Source organism: Poecilia reticulata, chromosome 21, assembly GCF_904066995.2.
Source record: "Poecilia reticulata chromosome 21, P_reticulata-male-v2, whole genome shotgun sequence".
NCBI lineage: Eukaryota > Metazoa > Chordata > Actinopteri > Cyprinodontiformes > Poeciliidae > Poecilia > Poecilia reticulata.
This window is the reverse complement of record NC_088850.1, coordinates 5,930,759-5,951,930: the sequence shown is the minus strand read 5'-3', so window position 1 is coordinate 5,951,930 and position 21,172 is coordinate 5,930,759. Positions and strand designations below refer to the sequence as shown.

The 21,172-nt window shown below is 33.7% G+C and overlaps 2 protein-coding genes across 4 annotated transcripts; both read left to right on the top strand.

Annotated features, from left to right (window-relative positions):
- Nucleotides 1-1,288: 1,288 nt before the first annotated feature.
- On the top strand, nt 1,289-8,152 carry LOC108165765 (uncharacterized). Of its 3 annotated transcripts, none has more exons than XM_081602629.1 (9): nt 1,289-1,951; nt 2,056-2,123; nt 2,272-2,412; nt 3,071-3,124; nt 5,129-5,185; nt 5,269-5,401; nt 5,492-5,595; nt 6,227-6,277; nt 7,596-8,152. In XM_081602629.1, exons 2-9 carry the CDS (start codon nt 2,060-2,062, stop codon nt 7,730-7,732), a joined length of 741 nt encoding a protein of 246 aa, XP_081458755.1. In that variant the 5' UTR covers nt 1,289-1,951; nt 2,056-2,059; the 3' UTR covers nt 7,733-8,152. The 3 variants fall into 3 exon arrangements, with proteins under 3 accessions (XP_081458755.1, XP_081458756.1, XP_081458757.1); XM_081602631.1 differs by lacking the exon at nt 7,596-8,152 and adding an exon at nt 6,992-7,356 and having other exon boundaries at nt 1,297-1,951; XM_081602630.1 differs by lacking the exon at nt 5,129-5,185 and having other exon boundaries at nt 1,294-1,951.
- Nucleotides 8,153-8,196: 44 nt separating this feature from the next.
- Nucleotides 8,197-20,043, top strand: LOC103457293 (adhesion G-protein coupled receptor G2-like). Its single transcript, XM_081602624.1, has 16 exons — nt 8,197-8,262; nt 8,565-8,621; nt 9,005-9,052; nt 9,145-9,279; nt 9,528-9,617; nt 10,057-10,213; nt 11,153-11,315; nt 12,538-12,672; nt 12,755-12,865; nt 12,988-13,027; nt 13,608-13,708; nt 13,867-13,988; nt 16,008-16,276; nt 17,094-17,187; nt 17,268-17,551; nt 19,149-20,043. The coding sequence occupies exons 4-16, from the start codon at nt 9,249-9,251 to the stop codon at nt 19,313-19,315; spliced, it is 1,764 nt and encodes a 587-aa protein (XP_081458750.1). The 5' UTR covers nt 8,197-8,262; nt 8,565-8,621; nt 9,005-9,052; nt 9,145-9,248; the 3' UTR covers nt 19,316-20,043.
- The last annotated feature ends 1,129 nt before the right edge of the window (nt 20,044-21,172 follow it).

The following is a 21,172-nucleotide window of genomic DNA, read 5'->3' as shown; positions in this document are numbered from 1 at the left end:
TTTATTAAAGGGAAAATACATTAAACTAAAACAATATTTTCATATTTTCCTTTTCACCAGCTGGTATTTGATATTTTTAGAGCAAATTTACACTTAAAAATGGATAAAAACAAGTGAAAAACATAAATAAGGAGCAGAACATAAACTATTTAGAGTATTGCACAGACATTAGTGAACTGAGAGAATCAGAAATCGAGAGCAGAGGCGGGGAGTTAATGAACTAAGTTGATAAAATTGAGTTTATGTGAAATAATAAAGAGGTAATGAGAATAACTGAGAGCATTCAAAGGAACCTGAACCCGAAAAAGCTTTTGGTTCCTTAAAAAAATAACACAAAGATCTAAATAATTTTATTAAAAGGATCAAGTTTCCTGGACCAAAACAAAAATTAGTCATTTATTTATTTTCCATTTGATTTCAGATGTTATCCAAATGTTTGTATCGTAAAGGAAATAAGATCGAAGCAAACTGGGTTTCCTCAGTCACAATCATTATTTATTCAGTTTTTCCTTCCAATAAGCTTTTGTTTCTAAAGTTGCATTATTACTTAACATAAACATAACCAAAAATTAAACTCTTCAAAATATTTTTACTTGAGCAAAAATAAGAAGTATCTGACCAGGAAATTACTCAAGTAAGAGTAAAAAAATAAAACGTCTACTAAAGTACTGAGTAAATGATCAAAATTATCATTTAATATTTAAAAATTACATAATTAGACAGATTAAAATATGAAGTTAAATGGAAAGTTTGGCCTTTTAAAGATGAAAATGACAATAATTCATAGAAATATCAAGAAAAAAAAATCAAAATAACAAAATCAGGCAAAATGAAGTTTTTCCAGTTTCTTCTAATAAAAACTTCAGGTTTGTTTCTGGTGAATCTTTGGTTAAAACATGTTTGTTTCTCATTCAGTGGCTAGAAAATCCAGAAAATTTACTCAAATAAGAGCAGAAATACTTTAAAATAAAGTTGCTCAAGTAAAAGTAAAAATACTCCTAAAAGTATTTTTTTTCCCAGAAATGTAACTATAGTTACGACTCAACTCTGACAAGAAACGACCAGAAATATTGTTTTGATCAGAATTAATAAGTAACAATTTATTCCCAATAAAACTCTGTGTCTCATCAATGTGCTGATAATTACATACAGGAAGTTCTGGGTGTTTTTCTAAAATATTTAAACATATTTATGTTTAATGTCAAATTTAAAAATGCTGAATAATTACTAATAAATTCAGATTTATCCTACTGAAAATGGTAAAAACTGGCCTCAGGTGTACAGGATTTTTAAGGAAGTATTTAACTCAGTTTGCTAAATAATTCCTGACAATGAAATTAGTTAGAAAATCTTTACAACTGGAGAACATATATATTTTAAAAATGTGACTTGTAGTAACTGGAAGCAGCATCGAGTTCAGAAAAGGGTAAAGTGGCTAAAACCAGGAAGTTTTTTTCCCCATAAAACTGAATTTTTTATTTATATATTTTTTTCAATGAGTAAAACAATTTTGCTTTTGTTGTTTAGATACATTTAAATCAACTTCCGTTCCAGGAATTTAAAATGGAGATTAGATACTGAATACTCGTAAACAGTTTCGCGAAATATGAAAATTTGTGAACATTAGACTGAGATGATATAATTTTTAAGTAATAAATGGGTATAAATGAATAAAATATGAAAATATTAGACTAACTGTAAAACATAAACCTTTAATTCTCCAGAATAATGTTTCTGTTCTGAGTATCTGTCCTGCCAAATGTTATTATTTCTCTGCTGCTTTGCATGGGACAGCAGCGCTGTCACCGCTGACGACATGTCCCAAAACTCAAAATTTGCAAAACAAAATATTTGCACAGCTAACCATGCAAAGTCTGAGCATTTCCTGATGACTGAAGAGTCCGTTTCTCCTCTGTGCTGCATCTGTTCACTGCTTCTCTACCAGGAGGAGGTAAGATAAGAAAAGAGTTAGTTTTTTAGGTAAATCCACACGTTTTTATTCATTTGTTAATTGCATCTGTGAAAGGAGAATCATTTTTTTCATTGCCATCACAGCAACATGCCTCCTCACAGCTGGATTAACTTGGTTTTGCTGGTTGGCTGTTTCTGGATTGTTGCTGCTGGTAAGTGTGAAAAATCTACAGGAAAAAAATAATTATTTTACATTTTATGAGACTTAATTTATAGAAAAATACAGATGAATGAATTATTGCTGTTGTTATAATAGCTTTAAATGTGAAATGTATGATGGTGTTTTCTTCTTTAAAAAAGATCCAAATGTCAGACCGATAAAAGAGCAACAGACAGACAAAGTCAAATCTTGTTTAAGAGACAAAAACACAAATTATATTGTTGCTGATAACTTCTATGGAATCATCAGTGCATCAAAGCACTTCAAGCAAAAGACAACAGGTGAGTCAAATGTTTAATTTCTGTTTTACAATCCATCTGTGCCACATTATGAGATGAATTAACAACCTCCTGAATATGGATTATTTTTCAATAATACTGTAACTTATATGACTATTTTTGCAGCTGCAGGTTTAAACTATATTTTTAAAATTTCAAACCAAAATATGTTTGCAGTGTCTTCTTTTAGGTCTGAATTTTGATGGGCTGTTTAAACTATTTGTGTTTTCATCACCTATAGATAGTTTATTCTGCTGTAAGACACTTTCCCAATATAACAAATATTTCTAAAATGACCAAAATGCTTAGTGCATTAATGACACTTTGCCACTTTGTCATTGCTCTATGAAAGTCATTTCTTGCAGTGGTTAAAGCCTGCAGTTAAATGTCAGTGTCATTTTATTTATATAGCATTTTATTTTACACCAAACATCCACAATCTGATATAGAAAAAGATGAATTTTTCTGAGGCAAGTTAAGTTTTTGGAAAGGCAGGAAAATGTATAAATGACATTTAATCTCAGAGCTTTCTGACTAAATTCTGGCACCAAGTGGAGCTGAAGGTGAATAAGTTCACTTTCAAACAGCAAGTCATTATTATGAATTTATAGTTTTATTGCATTGATTTGATTCTCAAATATTGTTTCTTTTGAACTGAAAGATGCTGTCAGACGGACCTGTGACACTACAGTTTATAACAACTGCAACAATAATGGTGAGTATCTGAAAACTCTTACAGTTGTCAGTATTTAAATGCTTCTGTTGGGTTCTGTAGATTTATTGTATCAAAGAGCAAGATACTATTGTGTTGGGAGTTTTGTATTTATATAATTAATAACATTTCTGATTATGTTCTTTTTGTTTCGGTTTAAAGACCTGCCAAACGGCTTGACATGTGAGAAAGTCTCTTCAGATATTTGCAGTAACCTGGGTGAGTATCAACCAGAAATCTGAGATGAAGCAATTTCCTGTTTTTCTTTGACTTTCTGACCTCCAATCTAAGAAAACTTTGATGTGCAAAAGGATAAGTTTTCTCTGAGACAAATTAACATTTTAGGTTTTTGTGAAGATGAATAAAAAAAAAACATGACTGAACTTCAGTGAGTTCAATGAATGACCTCTGTGCTTTCTCAAACAATTTTCTGGTAACAAATTAAACTTCTAGTTGACGTGTTTAGTTTCACAGAACAAGTTATTATGGATTTTTGTTTTGTCTTTCATCTAATTTTATTTATTTTTGATGATAAATACAGAAACAAGCATAAAAATCAAAACATTTACAATAGTGATAGTAATATTAATGATAAAATAATAGTCAGTGCAAAGTAGCCTGTAAATTCTTTGGTGGGGGGCGGTGAGGGACCTGGATAAAGGCTGGGGGGGGGGGGGGGCTGGGCCAAAAAAGGTTGAGAAACACTGTTTTAGACCTTCTTTAGTTTTGTAATTTGACCGCCGTCCAGCAGAGGGCGCCGCTGGTCATCCTATCACTAAGGCGGTTGATAACAGAATTAAAGATGGCGGCCATACCAAAACGGGTAGAGATTAAAACACTTTAAATCTGACGGAGAATCGCAGAAACTTTGCAAAATCTTCACACCACTTTTATTTTTTTCTCACTTTGTCACATTAAAACTGCTTGTAAACAGAAATCGGATCCATTCGGCTCATTGATAATTAAGATTAATAAAGTTTTATGTCACTATAACCCCGACTACCTGGATTATTTAGCTAAGCATGTTAGCAGACGTGGGTAGTAACTAGTTTCATGTAGCTGAGAAACTTTTTGGGAAAAAAAATGCATATTAGGAGTATATTTTTAATTTAAAGTATTTTTTATGAATTATTGCTGCTTTTACTTGAGTAAAATTTCTGGATCATCTGCCCTCTGTGAGTAACTTCACTGAATGAAGAAAAAAATTAGTTTTAAACAAAAATTCACCTGCTGTTTTTTATTAGTTTTTAAGGGGAAGAAAACTTTGAAAAATGCCTATTTTGCCTGATTTTGTTATTTTGTAATTATGAATTATATACATTTTTTATCTTTAAAACACCAAACATTCCATGTAACTTTGTTTTGGAATGTCTGATGGTTTAATTTTTATAAATTAAATGATGTTTGATCAGTCGCTCAGTAGTTAAATCACCATTTGACCAAAATGGTCAAATTGATCAGAGTTTAATGTTTCATTTGGGTTTTATTTGCAACAGAAAAGCAGAAATTGGTGCATGATTAGCAGCTGGTTGCACTTAGCTTTATTTTGGAGTATCATAGGAAACTAAATAAAATACAAAAAATAAACAAATGAGGAAATTGTCCAGAAAGTCATTTTACTCCACTAAACTTTTATTAGATATAACTGCTCGTTGTTGACGTTTCAGTTAAAAACAGAAAAATACAATAAAAATATTAGCTTTGAATTAAACAGTCATTAGCTGTTTGAGTAGTAAGTGTGACCCGAGAACAAACCATCATGTTTTCTTTGCTGTGTTAAACATGTCGGCCATGTTCCCCATCACTAATGATGTTTTACCAGCTGCTGGATTAAGAGTAGCCGCCTTCAACTAATAAAACGAGTCAAACACGAAGGCACTGCTGGACCTCCACTGTGTTTTTAACGCTAATGAAAGCATGGAGGGCCGGGATTCCTCCATTTCCATCTCCAACTTTATATTCAGAGACCTGACGGGTCATTAATGTGATCTGAATCTCTTATGACAGACCCTGAAGGAAAACACACTGTGGCATGTGAGAAATCAGAGGCTCAACTCCAGTGTGGTAAGATCACTGGTTTTATTGGGAAATTCTGGAGCATTACTCAAGGGAAATGCCTTTCAAATGTTTCCAATCCTCTCTGTCAGATGAAGGTGAGGTTATATCTGTGACCAGTGCTAAATATGGACGCAGTGACCAGAACACGTGCAGTACTAACCGACCCATCCACCAGATAACCAACGACCAATGCTCCAGCAGCTCAAATAAAGTTGCTGAGAGGTATAAATGTTTTTGTTGGTGTCAATTTGACCTGCAATGAGATGATTCTGGATTAAATCTGTAATCCTTCACTTGAACGTCCATCTTCAGATGCAACGGAAAGCAGAACTGTTCTATCACAGCAGAAAACTCTTTGTTTGGAGATCCCTGCCCGGGAACCTCCAAATACCTGGAGGTGGGGTACACCTGTAAATGTAAGTGAAGGTGGAATGTGCTATACAAATAAAATTTGATTGATTGATTAGGTTTATTAGATTAAAATTAGTTAGATTTTTTTAACTCATAACATCCATTTAGACTAGCGGTTCTCAACGTGGGCGGTACCGCCCCCCCAGGGGGCGTTCAGAGGACAGCAGGGGGCGCTGGTGGACATTTTTACAAAAGGAGGGCGCTGTGAAAATAATTTCTATTCCCATGACTTTTTTTGTTCTCTGGGAATTTATTTTTGATGATAAATACAGAAACAAGCATAAAAATCAAAACATCTACAATAATAATAGTAATATTAATGATAAAATAATGGTCAGTGCAAAGTAGCCTGCAAATTCTTTGGTGGGGGGCGGTGAGGGACCTGGATAAAGGCTGGGGGGGCGCTGGCACAAAAAAGGTTGAGAAACACTGTTTTAGAGCAAACTCTTTAGGTTTTGGACAGGAAGGAACATCTTTGATTAAACTGCAGACTCAGAATTTTCTCAAACAATTTTCTGGTAACAAATTAAACTTCTAGTTGACGTGTTTAGTTTCACAGAACAAGTTATTATTATGGATTTTTGTTTTGTCTTTCGTCTAATTTTATTTATGTTCTGTTTCGGTGAAAAAATCAAGCATCCAACTGGAATTGTGGCTCTGTCACTTCAAGCATTTGCAGTGAACTGAGTGAGTATCAATAAAACTGAAGCGTCTCTCAGTGTGAAGCTGCTTCTGTAGTTTAAGTTTATTCTGAGTAGATTAATGTTGTGTTGGTAGGAAGGTAAGAAGTATTTGCACTTTGACTTTTCATTTATAGATGACTTGAACATAATTTAAAACATCTCATTGTGCTGCAGGCGACCTGCTTATGTTCAGTAGGATGAACCTCCTTGGGTCCCTGTTTAAACTGGGATCAGCTGTAGCTGGATCTATATCCAGTTCTCTAGTGACTTGCTAAACTCTGTTCTAAGAAAACGTTGCTGTGCAAGAAAATCTGTTTTTTCAGAGACAAACTAACATTTTAGGTTTTTGCAAAGGGAAAACAATGTATGAATGATCTGATCCATGGGATGCATCTCCTCCTCTCCCCAGTTTGCACTGGGATTGAGTCCAAGCTCCTGTTGAATTAATACATATTTCTGCCCCTCATTCATTTGTAGTCTAAGAATATCTGTTTGGTTGGCAAAAAGATCCATTTTCTCTGATTAGAACAAACTCTTTAGGTTTTGGACAGGAAGGAACATCTTTGATTAAACTGCAGACTCAGAATTTTCTCAAACAATTTTCTGGTAACAAATTAAACTTCTAGTTGACGTGTTTAGTTTCACAGAACAAGTTATTATTATGCATTTTTGTTTTGTCTTTCATCTAATTTTATTTATGTTCTGTTTCGGTGAAAAGTTCAAGCATCCAACTGGAATTGTGCCTCTATCACTTCAAGCGTTTGCAGTACCCTGGGTGAGTATCAATAATAAAACTGAAGCATCTCTCAGTGTGAAGCTGCTTCTGTAGTTTAAGTTTATTCTGAGTAGTTTATTGTTGTGATGGTAGGAAGGTAAGAAGTATTTGCACTTTGACTTTTCATTTACAGATGATGTAATAATAATAAGTCATTTACAGCAAAGCCCTTGTGCCATTTGTGACATGTTTATCCTTTACTGGGTAAACTTTTCTCTCCAGTTTAAACTGGGATAGGCTCTAGCTGCTCGAGTCTAAACTTCTATCAAATCTATTTCCTGTTTTTCTTTCACTCTCTGAACTAAGAAAACTTTAATGTGCAACAGGATCAGTTTTCTCTGAGGCAAATTAACATTTAGATCCATCAAAACAAATGTGGATGAGCTGCAGACTGAGCTTTCTGACTCCACTTCCTGCTAACTAGTAGAGCTTGTAGTGAATCTATAGTTTCAGAGAGTAGATATTTGTTATGGATTTCTGTTTTCTCTTTATTGCATTTATTTAACTCCGAATTATTCTTCCCTTTGACTTTGATGATAACAAACAGCTGATCAAATAAAGTCGGCTTGTGGATCTTCACTTCCAAACCCCTGCTTCACTGGTGAGTTTCTGTTTCATAAGTTTAACTTTTGTCAACATGTAAATAGTTCTGTTAATTTCACTTGGTTTATGGTGAGTAGCTGAATTGACATGAGTTTATTCAAAAGAAAACATTAAACCCTTTCAATCTTCAGCTTTAAATTAGATCTGATATGAATCATTTTACAGGTTTTGTGCTGCAGCAGTCGACCTGTTGGTGACCATTAGAAGCATCTCTCTCTCTCCAGTATAAACTAGAGAAGGGATCTTGGACTGCTGTCAAATTACTGATTATGTTTGAACCTTATCCAACTGTATTCTAAGAATATTTTGACATGAAAAGGGAAAACCTTTCTCTGAGCAAAGCTAACATTTTGGGTTATTGAAAAGAAAAAACATTTGGATTAACCTGCAGGATCAGAGTTTTCTCACAACAATTTCTGGCAACAAATGGAAACTCTAGTTGACCTTTGTTGGTTAAAAGAGCAAATTATTATTACCCTACTTTTACTGTCTTTACAGCATTAATTTAATTTTTGGTTATGTTCTTTTTTCATTTTGGTTCAAAGCCCTGAAAGACGATGTTTCAAATCAGACTTGTAACACTCTCACTCCAGGCCTCTGCACTAACCTTAGTGAGTAGCAACCGGAAATACTGAGAAGCTCTCAGTGTGAAGCTGCTTCTGTAGTTTAAGTTTATTTTGAGTAGATGTTGTGTTGGTAGGAAGGTGCAACGGGATGTTTTTTTCTGAGAAAATGTAACATTTTAGCTCTGCAATAAAACATTGTATGGATGAGCTGCAGCCTAAGATATTTCTGACATCACATTCTGCATCTGTTCAGTTCCAAATACCAAATCATTATTATTTATGTTTGCTCTTTATTGAATTTATTTAACTGAATTATTCTTCCTTTTGAATTTGGTGATAACAACCAGATGATACTATCAATAGGACTTGTAATTCTTCAATTTCAAACATCTGCAGTAACATTGGTGAGTATCTGTCGATATTCAACTTTTGTGAATATGTAAATACTTCTGTTAATTTTATTACGTTTATGGTGAGTAGCTCAATTGTCATGGTCGTTTATAAAAAAGAAATATTTTTTCCTTTCAGTCTTAAACTTTAAATTAGATGTAAAAGTAATAATTACTGCATTGGTGATTCACAGGATGATTGGCAGATTGTTCCTTTATTCTTATTTTATTTCCACTAAAGTCTATATATTAATATTTTATGTCTAACCAAAGTCAAATGTCTTGTTTGTGCACCAATAAAACTGATTCTATTTGTGACTCTTACAAATGACTGTTAAGTTTTACAAGAAAATTCGGATTGCTAATAAAAGTAACTTCTTAATTTTTTTAATCCACAGGAAGAGATAATTGCATAATATTTTTGCAGAAAGACTCCAGTAATCAAAGTGAGTAACTTTTGAACTTTAATGTTCACAATATCTTTTATAAAACCTTCAACAGCACTTCTTAACACTGTATGTCTATTTTTAATCCACAGAAATATTGTGGAAAAACTGGCCACAAGCGGAACGAAACGATAATAATCTCCTTCTTTACATCCCAAAACAATCTGTGAAAAATGATAATGTGACACTTTATGTTATGGGTGGAAACTGCAGTAAGACACCACAAGGTAATTTTAAACAAATCCCCTGCTTGAGCATGTTTCTATGAAAAGGTAAATCAATGAATTGGGAGTAAAAAATATAATACAATACACTGAAGCCAAAAATTATTTTTTCTACAATTGGTGAACATAGATTACTTTTTCACTCATTAATTCAGATGTCTGACTTCAAAGAAGAAGTCATTTATATGAATTTCCAATTCCTTTCGTTTTATTAGGTTAATGTTGGGTTTGTTATTTTCTGAATATTGCAGATGCAGCATGTATCCAGAAAGGACCCGTGTACACAAAGACTCTTTGTGGAAGTAGTGCAGGATATGATAAAACCTACTGTGGAACGATGAGTGAGTATCTTCTAGTTAAATTAAGACACCGTAAACGTTTCATTTATATTTATATTTAGTTGAAGAAGTTATGTTAATCCTGTTGTGAACACTTTCAATTATGTAACATTTTAACTTAGTGTTGATACGACTCATAATCCCACTGAAGCTCGTTAACACATTTAACAAGCTTCACAATTGCTTTATTATTTTGTTATAATAAAATGCATTCATTATATTTTTTCATTAAAATGTTTTTTTTATTATTACAAAAATAATGCATATAATTATTATAATAATTAATATTAGAATTAAATATGTTTTCAAATAATAAACAAAAATTAAGTAAAAATAAAATAAAATAATGAAAAAAAAATATAAAAGAAATAAATGTAAAAAGTTTTTCTTTCTTGAAAGTTTGGTATTAAATGTGTTTTCCATTATCTGCTTTCATCACCAGAGTATGAGGACAAGTACACAATAAACGCAACTAAAGACATCAGGTGTGTGAACTGTGACAATCCGATCAAACAGCCTGATGAGAAGATCGAAGTGAACATTCCTTTGGAACAGCCTTTGGAAAACGAGGACGGAGGAGTTGATGCATCTGGAGCTGCGTAAGAAACTTTACGTTATTCAGTCAATTTAAATTTACATTTTCACACAACCAGACACTCCTCAGTAGCTAAAACTCCTGAAGAATACAAATTTCTTTGGAAGACTATTGTGCTGAAGTTTAAGTTTACTAAGCACATTCAGGGCTTCCACAAAATGTTTGATCAAAATCAAACAGAATCTTAATATTCAGAATATTTTCTTTAGATTTATTTTGTTTTTCTCATAATCTTGCACCAAAACAGTGCTTGTAAAAAGAAATAAAAAAAAGAAAGAAAGAAAACAACAAGAAAGAACTACAATACAACAGATTATTAGGGCCATTCTAATTAAAAAGTAAATAAAATTACAAGAATAAAGACATAAAATAAAATGATATTATAGGAAAAAAGTAGTATTACAGTACAAGAATAAACTTGTATGAGAACAGTCAAAATAATACAATAATAAAGTCACAATATTTTAAGACTTAAATCTTAACATTATGACTTTATTCTCATAATTTCTTTTTCTTTTTTTTTACTTTTCTCACCGTGGCTCTAATTTTATGTTATACTATAAGACTTATTTCTGTGTTAATTTACTTTCAAGAAAGTCCATTAGAGGTTTCCAAACTTGCCTTTCCTTTAGTTATATAGGTCAATCTTTACAAGCTAACAGAAGTTATCTCACCTATTTACATTTTTATAGAAAATATATAATTTTTTTTCTGCTGTACAGAAGTTCCACTAACCTGCAGCAATCTAGTCTTTCAATAATATTATTATTATAATTTACATGGCACAAACTCTTTTTCTGCTGTGATTAACGATTTAAGACAAAATGTCTGCTGGCTGTATTTATTATCATCAAAACTTTACAAAACAAGAAATCAGATGGTTTCTGTTCAAGTCTGTAAGTGTACAATACACAATAACATAAACATGCTTCACTCTTCACAGTGAACTGGTGAGTAAAATGAAAGATTTAATATCCCTAATGAACGGGACGTCAGCTAAACTGTCAGTGGGGAAAGGAGTCGAGGGCATAATCGTGAAAAAAACAGACCCTGAACAGTTGGATGAAGTTTCCTTTGCCTACAGAGACCCACAAGACGACCTAAAAGTAAGTTGATTACTTTCATTTTATTCTCACATCTAAAAAATCTGCTGCAAAAACTCTATAGTTTGTTTGCTTTAGTTTTTTAGATTTATCTTTACTGATGCAATACAGATTCAAACTTGAGCGGTTTTGTTTATTTATTTTTTACAAAAACGTCTGTTGAAATTATAGACATATTTTCCTTGTTTATGGCTAAGTGGATTATTAATAGGGATGCTCCGATCAGGTTTTTGCTGCCAATTCCGATATCGATCACCCATGAGACCCTAAATTATACATGAGTCAACTAAGTCTGACCACACTGCCTATATCAAATGATGTGTAGTAAAAGAGGGAAATATTCATTCGAAGTCAAATGCTGGTTGCATCAAAATAAACAATCCTGAGTTACTCAATCAAAACTTCCTGGTAGCATGGCTAGCTGATTAATGCTGGTTCTGAATAATTCTGCAAAACCCAGGAGGCAGAGGAGATCGATTATTATTTCTTTATTTTTTCATGAATTATCTCTCGTTTGAACATAGCTGAAGTTTAAATATGTGAAACCTTTGTTGTTGTTTACGTTACATGCTGCGGCTTTAAGCTGACGTTTCGGGTGGAGCAGAAGCGGCGCTATGTGAAATATCACTACCAGTAGCGAATAGCGGCGGTTCAACAGCGAGAGCAGAACCAGCGACTTACACCACCAGCTCTTAGACTTTAATTATTTTTCAGGTTATTTGTTTAGCTTTCTGGCCGTCATGCTAATCCGGGTGAGTGTTTGTAGCTGTGCGCTGCTTTACCTGCTATCTGATCGCTCCGTCCGGATGCCAATTTTTTCCTGCGTTGAGCCTCGATGTAGTAAAAACTCCGTCAAGTGCTTGTTTTTTTAAATGTCATAATAGATTCGTTGTGTTGATGCATTTTGACGTGATTCACCTGCGAGGTAAATTTTCCGCCCCAACACGCAAACATCCCCGTTCACATTCAGAGCGTTAAAATTCCACACCACAGGATTTGTTGCTTCGCGCTTGCGCAGTGAGAAGGAAAGAGGAGAAAAGGCAGCGAAGTGAGATAAATGTGATCGTTTTGGTGATCGGCAACAAGACACGGTGATCGGCGATCATCGATCGGACACTTTTTCACGGGAATCGGCCGATTATGATCGGTGGCCGATCGACCGGCACACCTCTAAAAGCACTTAAAATAAACAAAATATTATAGACATTAAATCTTTTTCTTACAGATCATAGAAGACAGTGGAACTCTGGAGACATTTTCCAGATCTGTCACCTTGTCTCAAGAAGCTTTTCAAATAGCGGTCAGCTCAAACATCTCCATACCGTTTGCAGTTGTTCTGCGGATCTTAAATATCAGTCAGGTAAAGGTTTGAAAAGCATTTTGTTTAATAATATATTCATTTTTTAAAAAGGAAGTTGCTATGTTTCTTGTATTTCCTCCAGGATGAGAATAACAGCACTTTACTTGGCAACGAAGTTCTCGCGATTGACATGGGAGCTGAAATCAAGAACCTCACTGACACAATAGACATCAATTTCAAGCAGCTAGCTTTCGTGAGTTCATTAATAAATCTGATATTTAAATTTTAAAATGGCTGTCTGAGCAAAAAAAAAAACAAAAAAACAAAACAAAACAAAAAAGCACTTGGTTAATGTTGCTCTGTTTTTATTTGCAGGATAAACAGATTCCATCTTGTCACTCATGGAATGGCAACGGTAACTTTTAAATGTTTTATTCTGAATAGGACCAATTAGTAACTACTTTCTTTGAGCATTTTCATATTTTATACACTAACAAAGAATACCAAGAGAAAAATAGAAATTTAAAAAATATATTTTTAAGACAAACTCTTTAAAAGACCTTTTTAGTGAGTCCATCGTTTAATTAAAACATGAGAACTGATGCGTAAATATGAGTATTTACTTTAAAAGACATTTGAATTAGGAGTTATATTGACTTTCATTTGTTTATAAGAGTTGAATTTCATTTTCCAGTAAATAAAACATTTGCAGTCAACATCTGGTGGCGCGTTCAACCAAAGCAGAAAACATTTTCAGTCTCACCTCTTTAACTGAGGTTTGAGTATTTAGGAAAACCAACAAAATAAAATAAACAAATCTACTTGCTGACAATATTTGGTCTCTGACTGCCTGAGACCTGAGTTAAAACTGCAGCCTGATTATGATAAAATGTTTCAATCTGACTTTTCCTGGTTTTATAAAACATGTTTCTTTTCAGAACCTGCAGAAAACGTTTAATTCATCGTCACTATTCTGACTTGTTCCCGTCTTACAGGAAGTAAACCAAACTGGACCGATGAAGGATGTGAAACGATTGTGAATGGAAACGACATCCAATGCCGATGTTCACATCTGACGTTTTTTGCTATCTTGATGGTCAGTTATTAATCATTCATAAAAACATGGACTCAAACCAAATATCAGCACCACCCTCGAATACAGTCTCCTGTTGACTACATATTCCCGTCACCAGTTTTAAATCATGTAATAAAATGATTTTAAAAAGAGTTTTTTAATGTTTTTGCTTCTTACAGTCTCCCATAAATGAAACCATCTCCAGCTCTGACCTGAACACCCTCACCATCATCACGCAGGTTGGGTGCGGCTTGTCCATTTTCTTCCTCGGTATAATCCTCTTCATGTACTGCCTGATAAGGTAGGAATCAGAGATGAATACTCATTTTCAATATGTTGACGTCATTAAAGCAGGTCTTGGTACCTTATCTCGAAAATGTCAAACTTTTATGTATTCTTGGTGCTCGAACCTTTAGACTTTGTAAAGGACTTTAAAGTTTTTGTTCAAAAGTCAAACCTAAATGGATAAGAAAATAAATAAATATCTTCCTTTGGCAGAAATTGACTGGAAATGCAACCAAAATTCAAAGAAAAGCATGAAAAAGTTTGTTTTCTTTAAATTGTGAAACCAGTCCACTTAAAATTACTTTAAGTTATATCGACTTAGAAGCAACATAATTGGACGTGTAGAAGAGCTTTTCCACATTTCTAAACTGAAACAGGTGTCATATACTGTGATAAAAACATAAAAATACAGATAAAAATGGAATCAAAAAGTTCACAAGTTGAAAGTTCAACTATATATAATGATATATATATATGTCATATATATATATATCATTATATATATATATGATATATATAATGAAATTAAAAGGAAAAGAAAGTGAGTGTAAAAGCTGTAACGATTACAAATGCAGTAGCAGTAAATAACACAGCAGTAATAGTAAAAACTCTTGAATCAATGGAGTTGCTGTCTCATTATGGTTGATGTTTGGAGTTTTATGTAAATAAGTTGGCCATTTGGTCCATTGAAACGCTGTGGTGAGTTATGGTCTGAACTATTTACAGCAGGTAGATGTAAATGTTGAATAGTGGCTTCGTTGTTGGAATCCAGCTGAAAACTCCCTCAAACAAATGTAGCACAGCATGCAAATGCATCACCCGCATTTTTATTAGTATATGTAGAACAGTGTTGCTCAAACTTTTTCAGGCTAAGGATCACTTAATTCATTTATTAAACACTCACTGACTACCTAACGCGAGACTTCCTCGCAATAATACATCTTAATATGTACAACTTGAAATTAAGACATTATTGTCTTTGTTCCTCCTAATGTGAAAGGTAGCGCTGTTTTGTAAATGTGAGGCCAGGGTAAAACCATGAATTACTACTACTATGCAGGAAATTTTGAGTTATTTACAGACACCTTGTTTTAGCAATTAATTTTATTATAGGTGTTAAGAACCAATTAGTTAGCATGATGCGCCTTCTCGCAACATAGCGTGTAGCATGCTATGTATCGTAATAATGTTCGAAAATAAAATTTCTGAAACTCACCTTTAGAAACTTTTCACCGGTATCTTCAGCTTTTCCTTTTAGTGGCCAGGTCTTAAGCCATTTATCCATTATTATTTTTAAAACAATCCTTCGGTAAACTAGCTGTAGCATCGCACTCTGGCTCACGTGACGGCAAATAAACGGTTTACGACGGTTACAACGGCTGTTTGCAGTACCTCGCAAACCACTGGAGGGCGCCCACGGACCACAGTTTGAAAAAGACTGACCTATCGAGACCGTATCAATACGGAGCCCTCCAGGGGATTCCTGCATATAATTCAATAGCTATTCACTTTTGCTATATGCAGATTTTTAATTTGTACACTTCCACATATTTTTGTTGCAAAGTCTGACAACACAAATTTGATGTATAACGTGAAATGTGTGCTTGGTCAATGTTTTTCCATTATTGTAAAAATGTTTCTGGGCAATAATTCTTATATGTTTTTATTTCTGCTGAAATGGAGCCATACCGGCAAGGAAAATGCATTTAAAGTTCAATATAGCTTGTTAAAATAATACATATATTCACCAGTAAATCTGCAAATGCATTTCCCTTTCAAATTAGACGTAATTTTAAAGGCTTTTCTGTAGTGTAAACTTAAAATTACACTTTTAATCTTATTTCCCCATAGTATGAATAACCTTTTTAGTCAAGAAAATTAGCTTGAATTCAAGTCTTTAGATTAGGTTAGAACTTGAAAATATAGTTGTGAGGTACCAAACTGCACCACATCCAGATGGTACCAACGTCTGTCTAACTACTTAAATACTTCAGAGGTGAACTAAATAATTATGTTAATTATTGTGTCCTCACAGGAAGACGAAGGCCAGTACTTCCACACAGATCCTCATCCACCTGGTTTGTGCCTTGTTCCTGCTGAATTTTACCTTCGTCATCAATCACTTTGTGGCAAAGCTGAACAGCGATGTGGGTTGTCAGATAATGGCAGCGGTGATGCATTACTCCATGTTGGCCACTTTCAGCTGGTTTGCTGCACAAGGCTTCCACCTCTGTCTGCAGCTGTACAGAGGAGGGAATATCGCAATAAAGCGCTACCTGCTCAAAGTTTCTGTCACCACCTGGAGTGAGTTCATCCTTCGATAATAAAGCTTGAACTTCCAGGACTTACCTGGTGATCTTTTGAAATCTACAGGAATTATGTGCTTTACTTTTCTAGAGCTTTCATGGAACTTTGATTACATTTACCAGGTACTTTCCGTCATCTGCCATTAAACTTACCAGTTACCTTTATGGTAATTTGAGCAAGCTCCAAACTTTTTATCACATGGGCCAAAATGGTTATGTCGAAGGAGGTCAAGGTTCACCAAATTAAGAGTTATTATCTTAAATGACCTTGTCTACTATTACTTATTATCTTTGAAAACCTTTGTTGTATTGAGTTTTTATTAGTTTAATGCAGCTTTTTTGGCAGATTTTGAGTAAAATTTGATGGACTTTTGTGGTCCTACTTACTATGTAATCAACAAAAAGCAAAAAACTTTATTAAAAGATAAATACTTTGTGTTGTACCAAACATTTTCCATCTGAATCTATTTGGGAGGCCAAAGTCTTCAACTGCGGTTAGGGAATCACAAATCAGTCCAAATTGGAGGTTATTTTACAAGAACTTTGCTATAACATAACAAGAACCTGGTAAGTTTAAGTTTAAGGTAAATATTTGTGAAGTTTCATAAAAGTCGCATTGAAGTACTTGGTAAGTTTCAGAAAAGTTGCTGGGAAGTACTTGATAAATTTCTGAAAGGTCCATCAAAGTTTCTGGAAACCAATAGCATTATTATGTAGCACTTTGTCATAATTTAAGATTATTTGTAAAGCAGATAAATACACAATTTATGAGATGAATTTTGCTACTTAATCTTTATATGCGACTGCTTTTCCAGTTCTACCAAGCATAGCGGTGCTTATTATCGGCATCCTGAAAAAATATGGGAAACAGACAATCTACACTGACAATCCTGCGAACGACGTGGCAATGTGAGACTAACATCATTGAACGACATATAGTCTTATTTACATTGTTATTATGTCAAACTGATTAATCTTACTGTTCACAGGTGCTGGATTAACGACAATAACGTCCATTACATCGTCAACGTTGGCTACTATGCGGTGGTCTTCCTCTTCACCTTCACCACAGTCGTCATCATGTTATCCTGGCTCTTTTGTATGAAGAGAACCAAAGCAGCGAACCAACAGGAAACAGGAAGCGGCAGGAAAGTGGTGATCATTCTGGGTCTGTGCTGCCAGCTGGGCGTCACCTGGGGTTTCGCCTTCTTCGCCTACGGTTCCTTTCGGATGATAGCCACCTACATTTTCACAATCCTCAACTCATTTCAAGGTATTCAGCTGAAACATGTCGCTAATTCCTACATGGTGCATGAAATTCAACTTTTTTAGCTCATAAAAATGGTCGAGTCTGCCACTTTTATAAGATAGAAATGTAAAATGTTGTCTTCGATGTTTTTATCTGTAAAATTTGAATGTTAACCATTGCACTGTTTTATTTTCACTGGTAAAACAAATTCAAAATATAGAACTTAAAGAAACTTTAAGATTTAAAATAGGAAAATAAAATGGGTGAGTGTGTGGTAAATAGTACATGGAGGAATAAATTAATTAGATAAACTGTTACAAATGTTAAAGTTGTTTTATACCTTAAAAATATTCAGGAGAAAGATATATTTTCATATATATTTGTAAAAAGCATATATAGTATAACTGGCATTTCATATTAGTCAGTATGAATAATTATTCATTAGTTTTTTGTTTTAAATATTTGACATATTATCAAACTGGTGGTGTGACTTTTCCTGTTTTATTCAGTTTCTACTCAACGTTTTTAATTTAAGCAGTTATGAGACACAGTGGCTAAAACTTAAACTGCTGCTGTGGCAGTTACTCAACAGGTTGCTAGGTAACCACAAGTTACTTAACAAGTTGTTGCTAGGTAACCAAAGAGTGAGTGAGTTGCCACCAATCTTGGTCTTTCCTCTGACTTAATCCCCCAGAATGCTGCGTGATATCTGATTGGAGTTCATTGAGACGTATTATCTATTGATATTGATCATATGTCTATCACTATATAAAGTGTTATTGATTTATTGTCCAGCCCTAGTACATTGATGAAAATGTTGAACATTAACCACATAATACAAATAAGTGTGAAGGATTTTTAAAAATAATTTTATGTTAGTGAACTTGAAGCCATTTCATACCTTTAAAAATGTGGTGGAGAAAGAAATATTTTCTAAACTATAGGGAAGAGATAAAAGCATTAATATGATCCACTATAGTTTTTAATGGACTTGATAACGTTTTATGACACTATCAGGACATAAAGGGGAAGTTGTATTCGCTAAAAATAAACACTACAGTGATATCTACAGAAGATGTAATGAATATTTGATTGGAAACCCATGTTTGCTTTCAATGTTTCCATTGAGAATATAAAGCAGAAAATGGATTTAACAACCAAAGATTCAAACTACACAGATTTTTAGATTGTGGATAAAATAAAAAGTGGTGAAACATCAACAAAGTTATGAGTTTGTTGGATCTGAACAAACTGACTTTTTCACCTGCTGAATAAATGCATAAAAATGTATAAAATTCAACAGCCTATGAATTTAGTAAAGCTGATAAAGTTAGGGAATGATCTGGAAATATTGTTTTTTTCCTATTAAAATCAAAATTAGTTAGAGTTCAAGGAAAAAGAAATTGGAAAAAAAATGTTGCCGTTTACATGCATAGCTTTATGCAATTTAATCCTTTATATTTTTCTGATTTCTCCCTTTATCAATTGGACAAATTTTGTAACAATTTTTTTAGTTCTACTGAGGGGGCCTACTTGTCTTAAAAAGGTGGTTATAAATAACAGGTATCATCATCTTAATATTTTTATTTAGTGAGAATCGTCCTGTCTTTGTGTCTGTCAGGGTTCTTCCTGTTCATCTACTACTACAAGACAACCCGAGTCGGACCAAGCAGCGCCAAGGCGAAGGGAAACTCTGGAAGCACCAACACCAGCATCAGTACTCTTAAAACTGGACTGGAGTGCGTTGTGAACCCGTATGTGACTTTTGACAAACAAAAAGACACGTAATCTGTGGTGGGACAGAGAAATCAAAACTGGAACCAATAGAAAAAGTGTACAGAGTATCCATGTAAAATACTGTAATTCTGTTTCCCGATACTGATTTTATACACTAGGATTAAACACATTTTAATGAGATAGACATTTCTAAAGATTTCAGGTTAATCTTAATCATCCTCTTCATGAGGCTGTCTTGGGAAAACAGAGTATCTTCAGTCAGAGGCTTTCTCCGATTCGCTGTAACACAGACTGCTACAAGAGAACTTTCCTGTCAACAGCCATAATCACCATCTACAATAACTTTTTGGAAAATCTGAGCTACAATACTTAATTTCCATTTGGGATCAATAAAGTATTTTTGAAATGTAATTTAATAAAACCAGGAACCTCTGGCTCTGTATTAAAGCCCAACAACATGTAGATTGTTTTTATTTTAAATGGGATATTATTTTTATGCTTTTACCTGTAAGAATGCTTTGCTCCTTTTAAAACTCACTTTTACATTTCTGATGTTCTCCATTATTGTATAGATTTTCTGAAAATGCAATAAAACATCAAGATACCTTAATGGGAAAGTTGCAGCTAAGATTCATGGTATTTTTTTGTAAAATTTTGTTTTTATCCTGAACAATGTAGTGTAGATTATTGCTAAGATATGTACTAGTATAAGTGTATGTTTCAATCTTTCTGTGACTATGCATATTCAAGTGGAAATAATAAAATAAAAACTTCCATAACTTCTTTCTTCTCATGTTTGTTGTGCAGATCCTCCAACTCTTAAGTGTAAAAATTAATCATGAAATCAATCAAAGTTATAAATATAAAGTTATATACCATTTCTTTGCTTCTTTATCCGGTTCCGTCAGGTTTTGCTCCAGTTCAACGGTAAAAACAACTGTTCAAACGAGCAGGAGCTCTGGCTCGGGTTGCTAGGTGACGGCAGAGCGCCTCGGGGGTTGCTAGGTAACGGGCGGAGTGCCGCTGGGACTGCTAGTTTTTTGTCCTTTCTTTTTAAAACGCTACGGCTGTTTTTAGAAGCAGTAGAAAACCAAACGGAAGTACATAAACGTGCAAAATATGAATTTTGAATAACAGGTCTAGTTACGACACACAAATGAAACCAACAGAAGCCAAAATATGAATCAGCAAAGGAAATTAGCCAGGAAATCCCTGATCTGTGGCTCTTAGCGGATATTCCACTGTTTAGTGGAAATAATATGTAAATGATATGTTAACAATGTGTAGTTATTTTTATCCTGCCTCCATCAGGAGGCTCCTTATAGGTCAAAATGCAGTAAAACTGTGAGCTGGTTTCAGACACTAGGCTAGTTTTAGCTGCTTTTGTGCATTTTTTTAAGCAACTTTTTATTCCTGTCCATTGTTGTTCTTTACCGATATGGCCAGATATTTTTGCCCAAAGAATTTTGTGGCATAATTATTCATTGCCAATAATAGTTTTTAATTTATTTTAATGTCTTAAAGTACAGAATTGTCAACTGATCACCTCAATGTTGCTACAATTCAAGTATTGGACTATAAAACAGATTGATGTAATCTTCTAACACATTGAAAACATGCAAATAGAATCTATAACAGACCAAAACTTGGAAAAGTTAAATAACTAGCATTTAACTACCAGCTATTGCCAAAATATGTTACTGATGGTTTGTTGGTTTGTTACGTTTTTAACTTATTTGTTGCGTCCCTGAGTGTTTAAAAAAAACAATTTAATAAAAATGTATTATTGCGAAAAATCTAAAACATTTTCAACAAATTTTTTAATTTCTCAATTTGAAAAGTCAAAAGATTTGCTAGGAAAAAGGTTACCATTACTGATGAAAATTTTAACGTTTTGAAACTGAGAAA

Excerpts from the sequence above, each read along its gene's own strand:
- LOC108165765 (XM_081602629.1), top strand. The coding sequence starts at position 2,060 with ATGCCTCCTCACAGCTGGATTAACTTGGTTTTGCTGGTTGGCTGTTTC. Across the intron at positions 2,413-3,070 it reads CTTCAAGCAAAAGACAACAG|ATGCTGTCAGACGGACCTGT; the intron begins GTGAGTCAAATG and ends TTGAACTGAAAG. Across the intron at positions 5,186-5,268 it reads AGAGGCTCAACTCCAGTGTG|ATGAAGGTGAGGTTATATCT; the intron begins GTAAGATCACTG and ends CCTCTCTGTCAG.
- LOC103457293 (XM_081602624.1), top strand. The coding sequence starts at position 9,249 with ATGGGTGGAAACTGCAGTAAGACACCACAAG. Across the intron at positions 13,709-13,866 it reads CGTTTTTTGCTATCTTGATG|TCTCCCATAAATGAAACCAT; the intron begins GTCAGTTATTAA and ends TGCTTCTTACAG. Across the intron at positions 13,989-16,007 it reads TTCATGTACTGCCTGATAAG|GAAGACGAAGGCCAGTACTT; the intron begins GTAGGAATCAGA and ends GTGTCCTCACAG.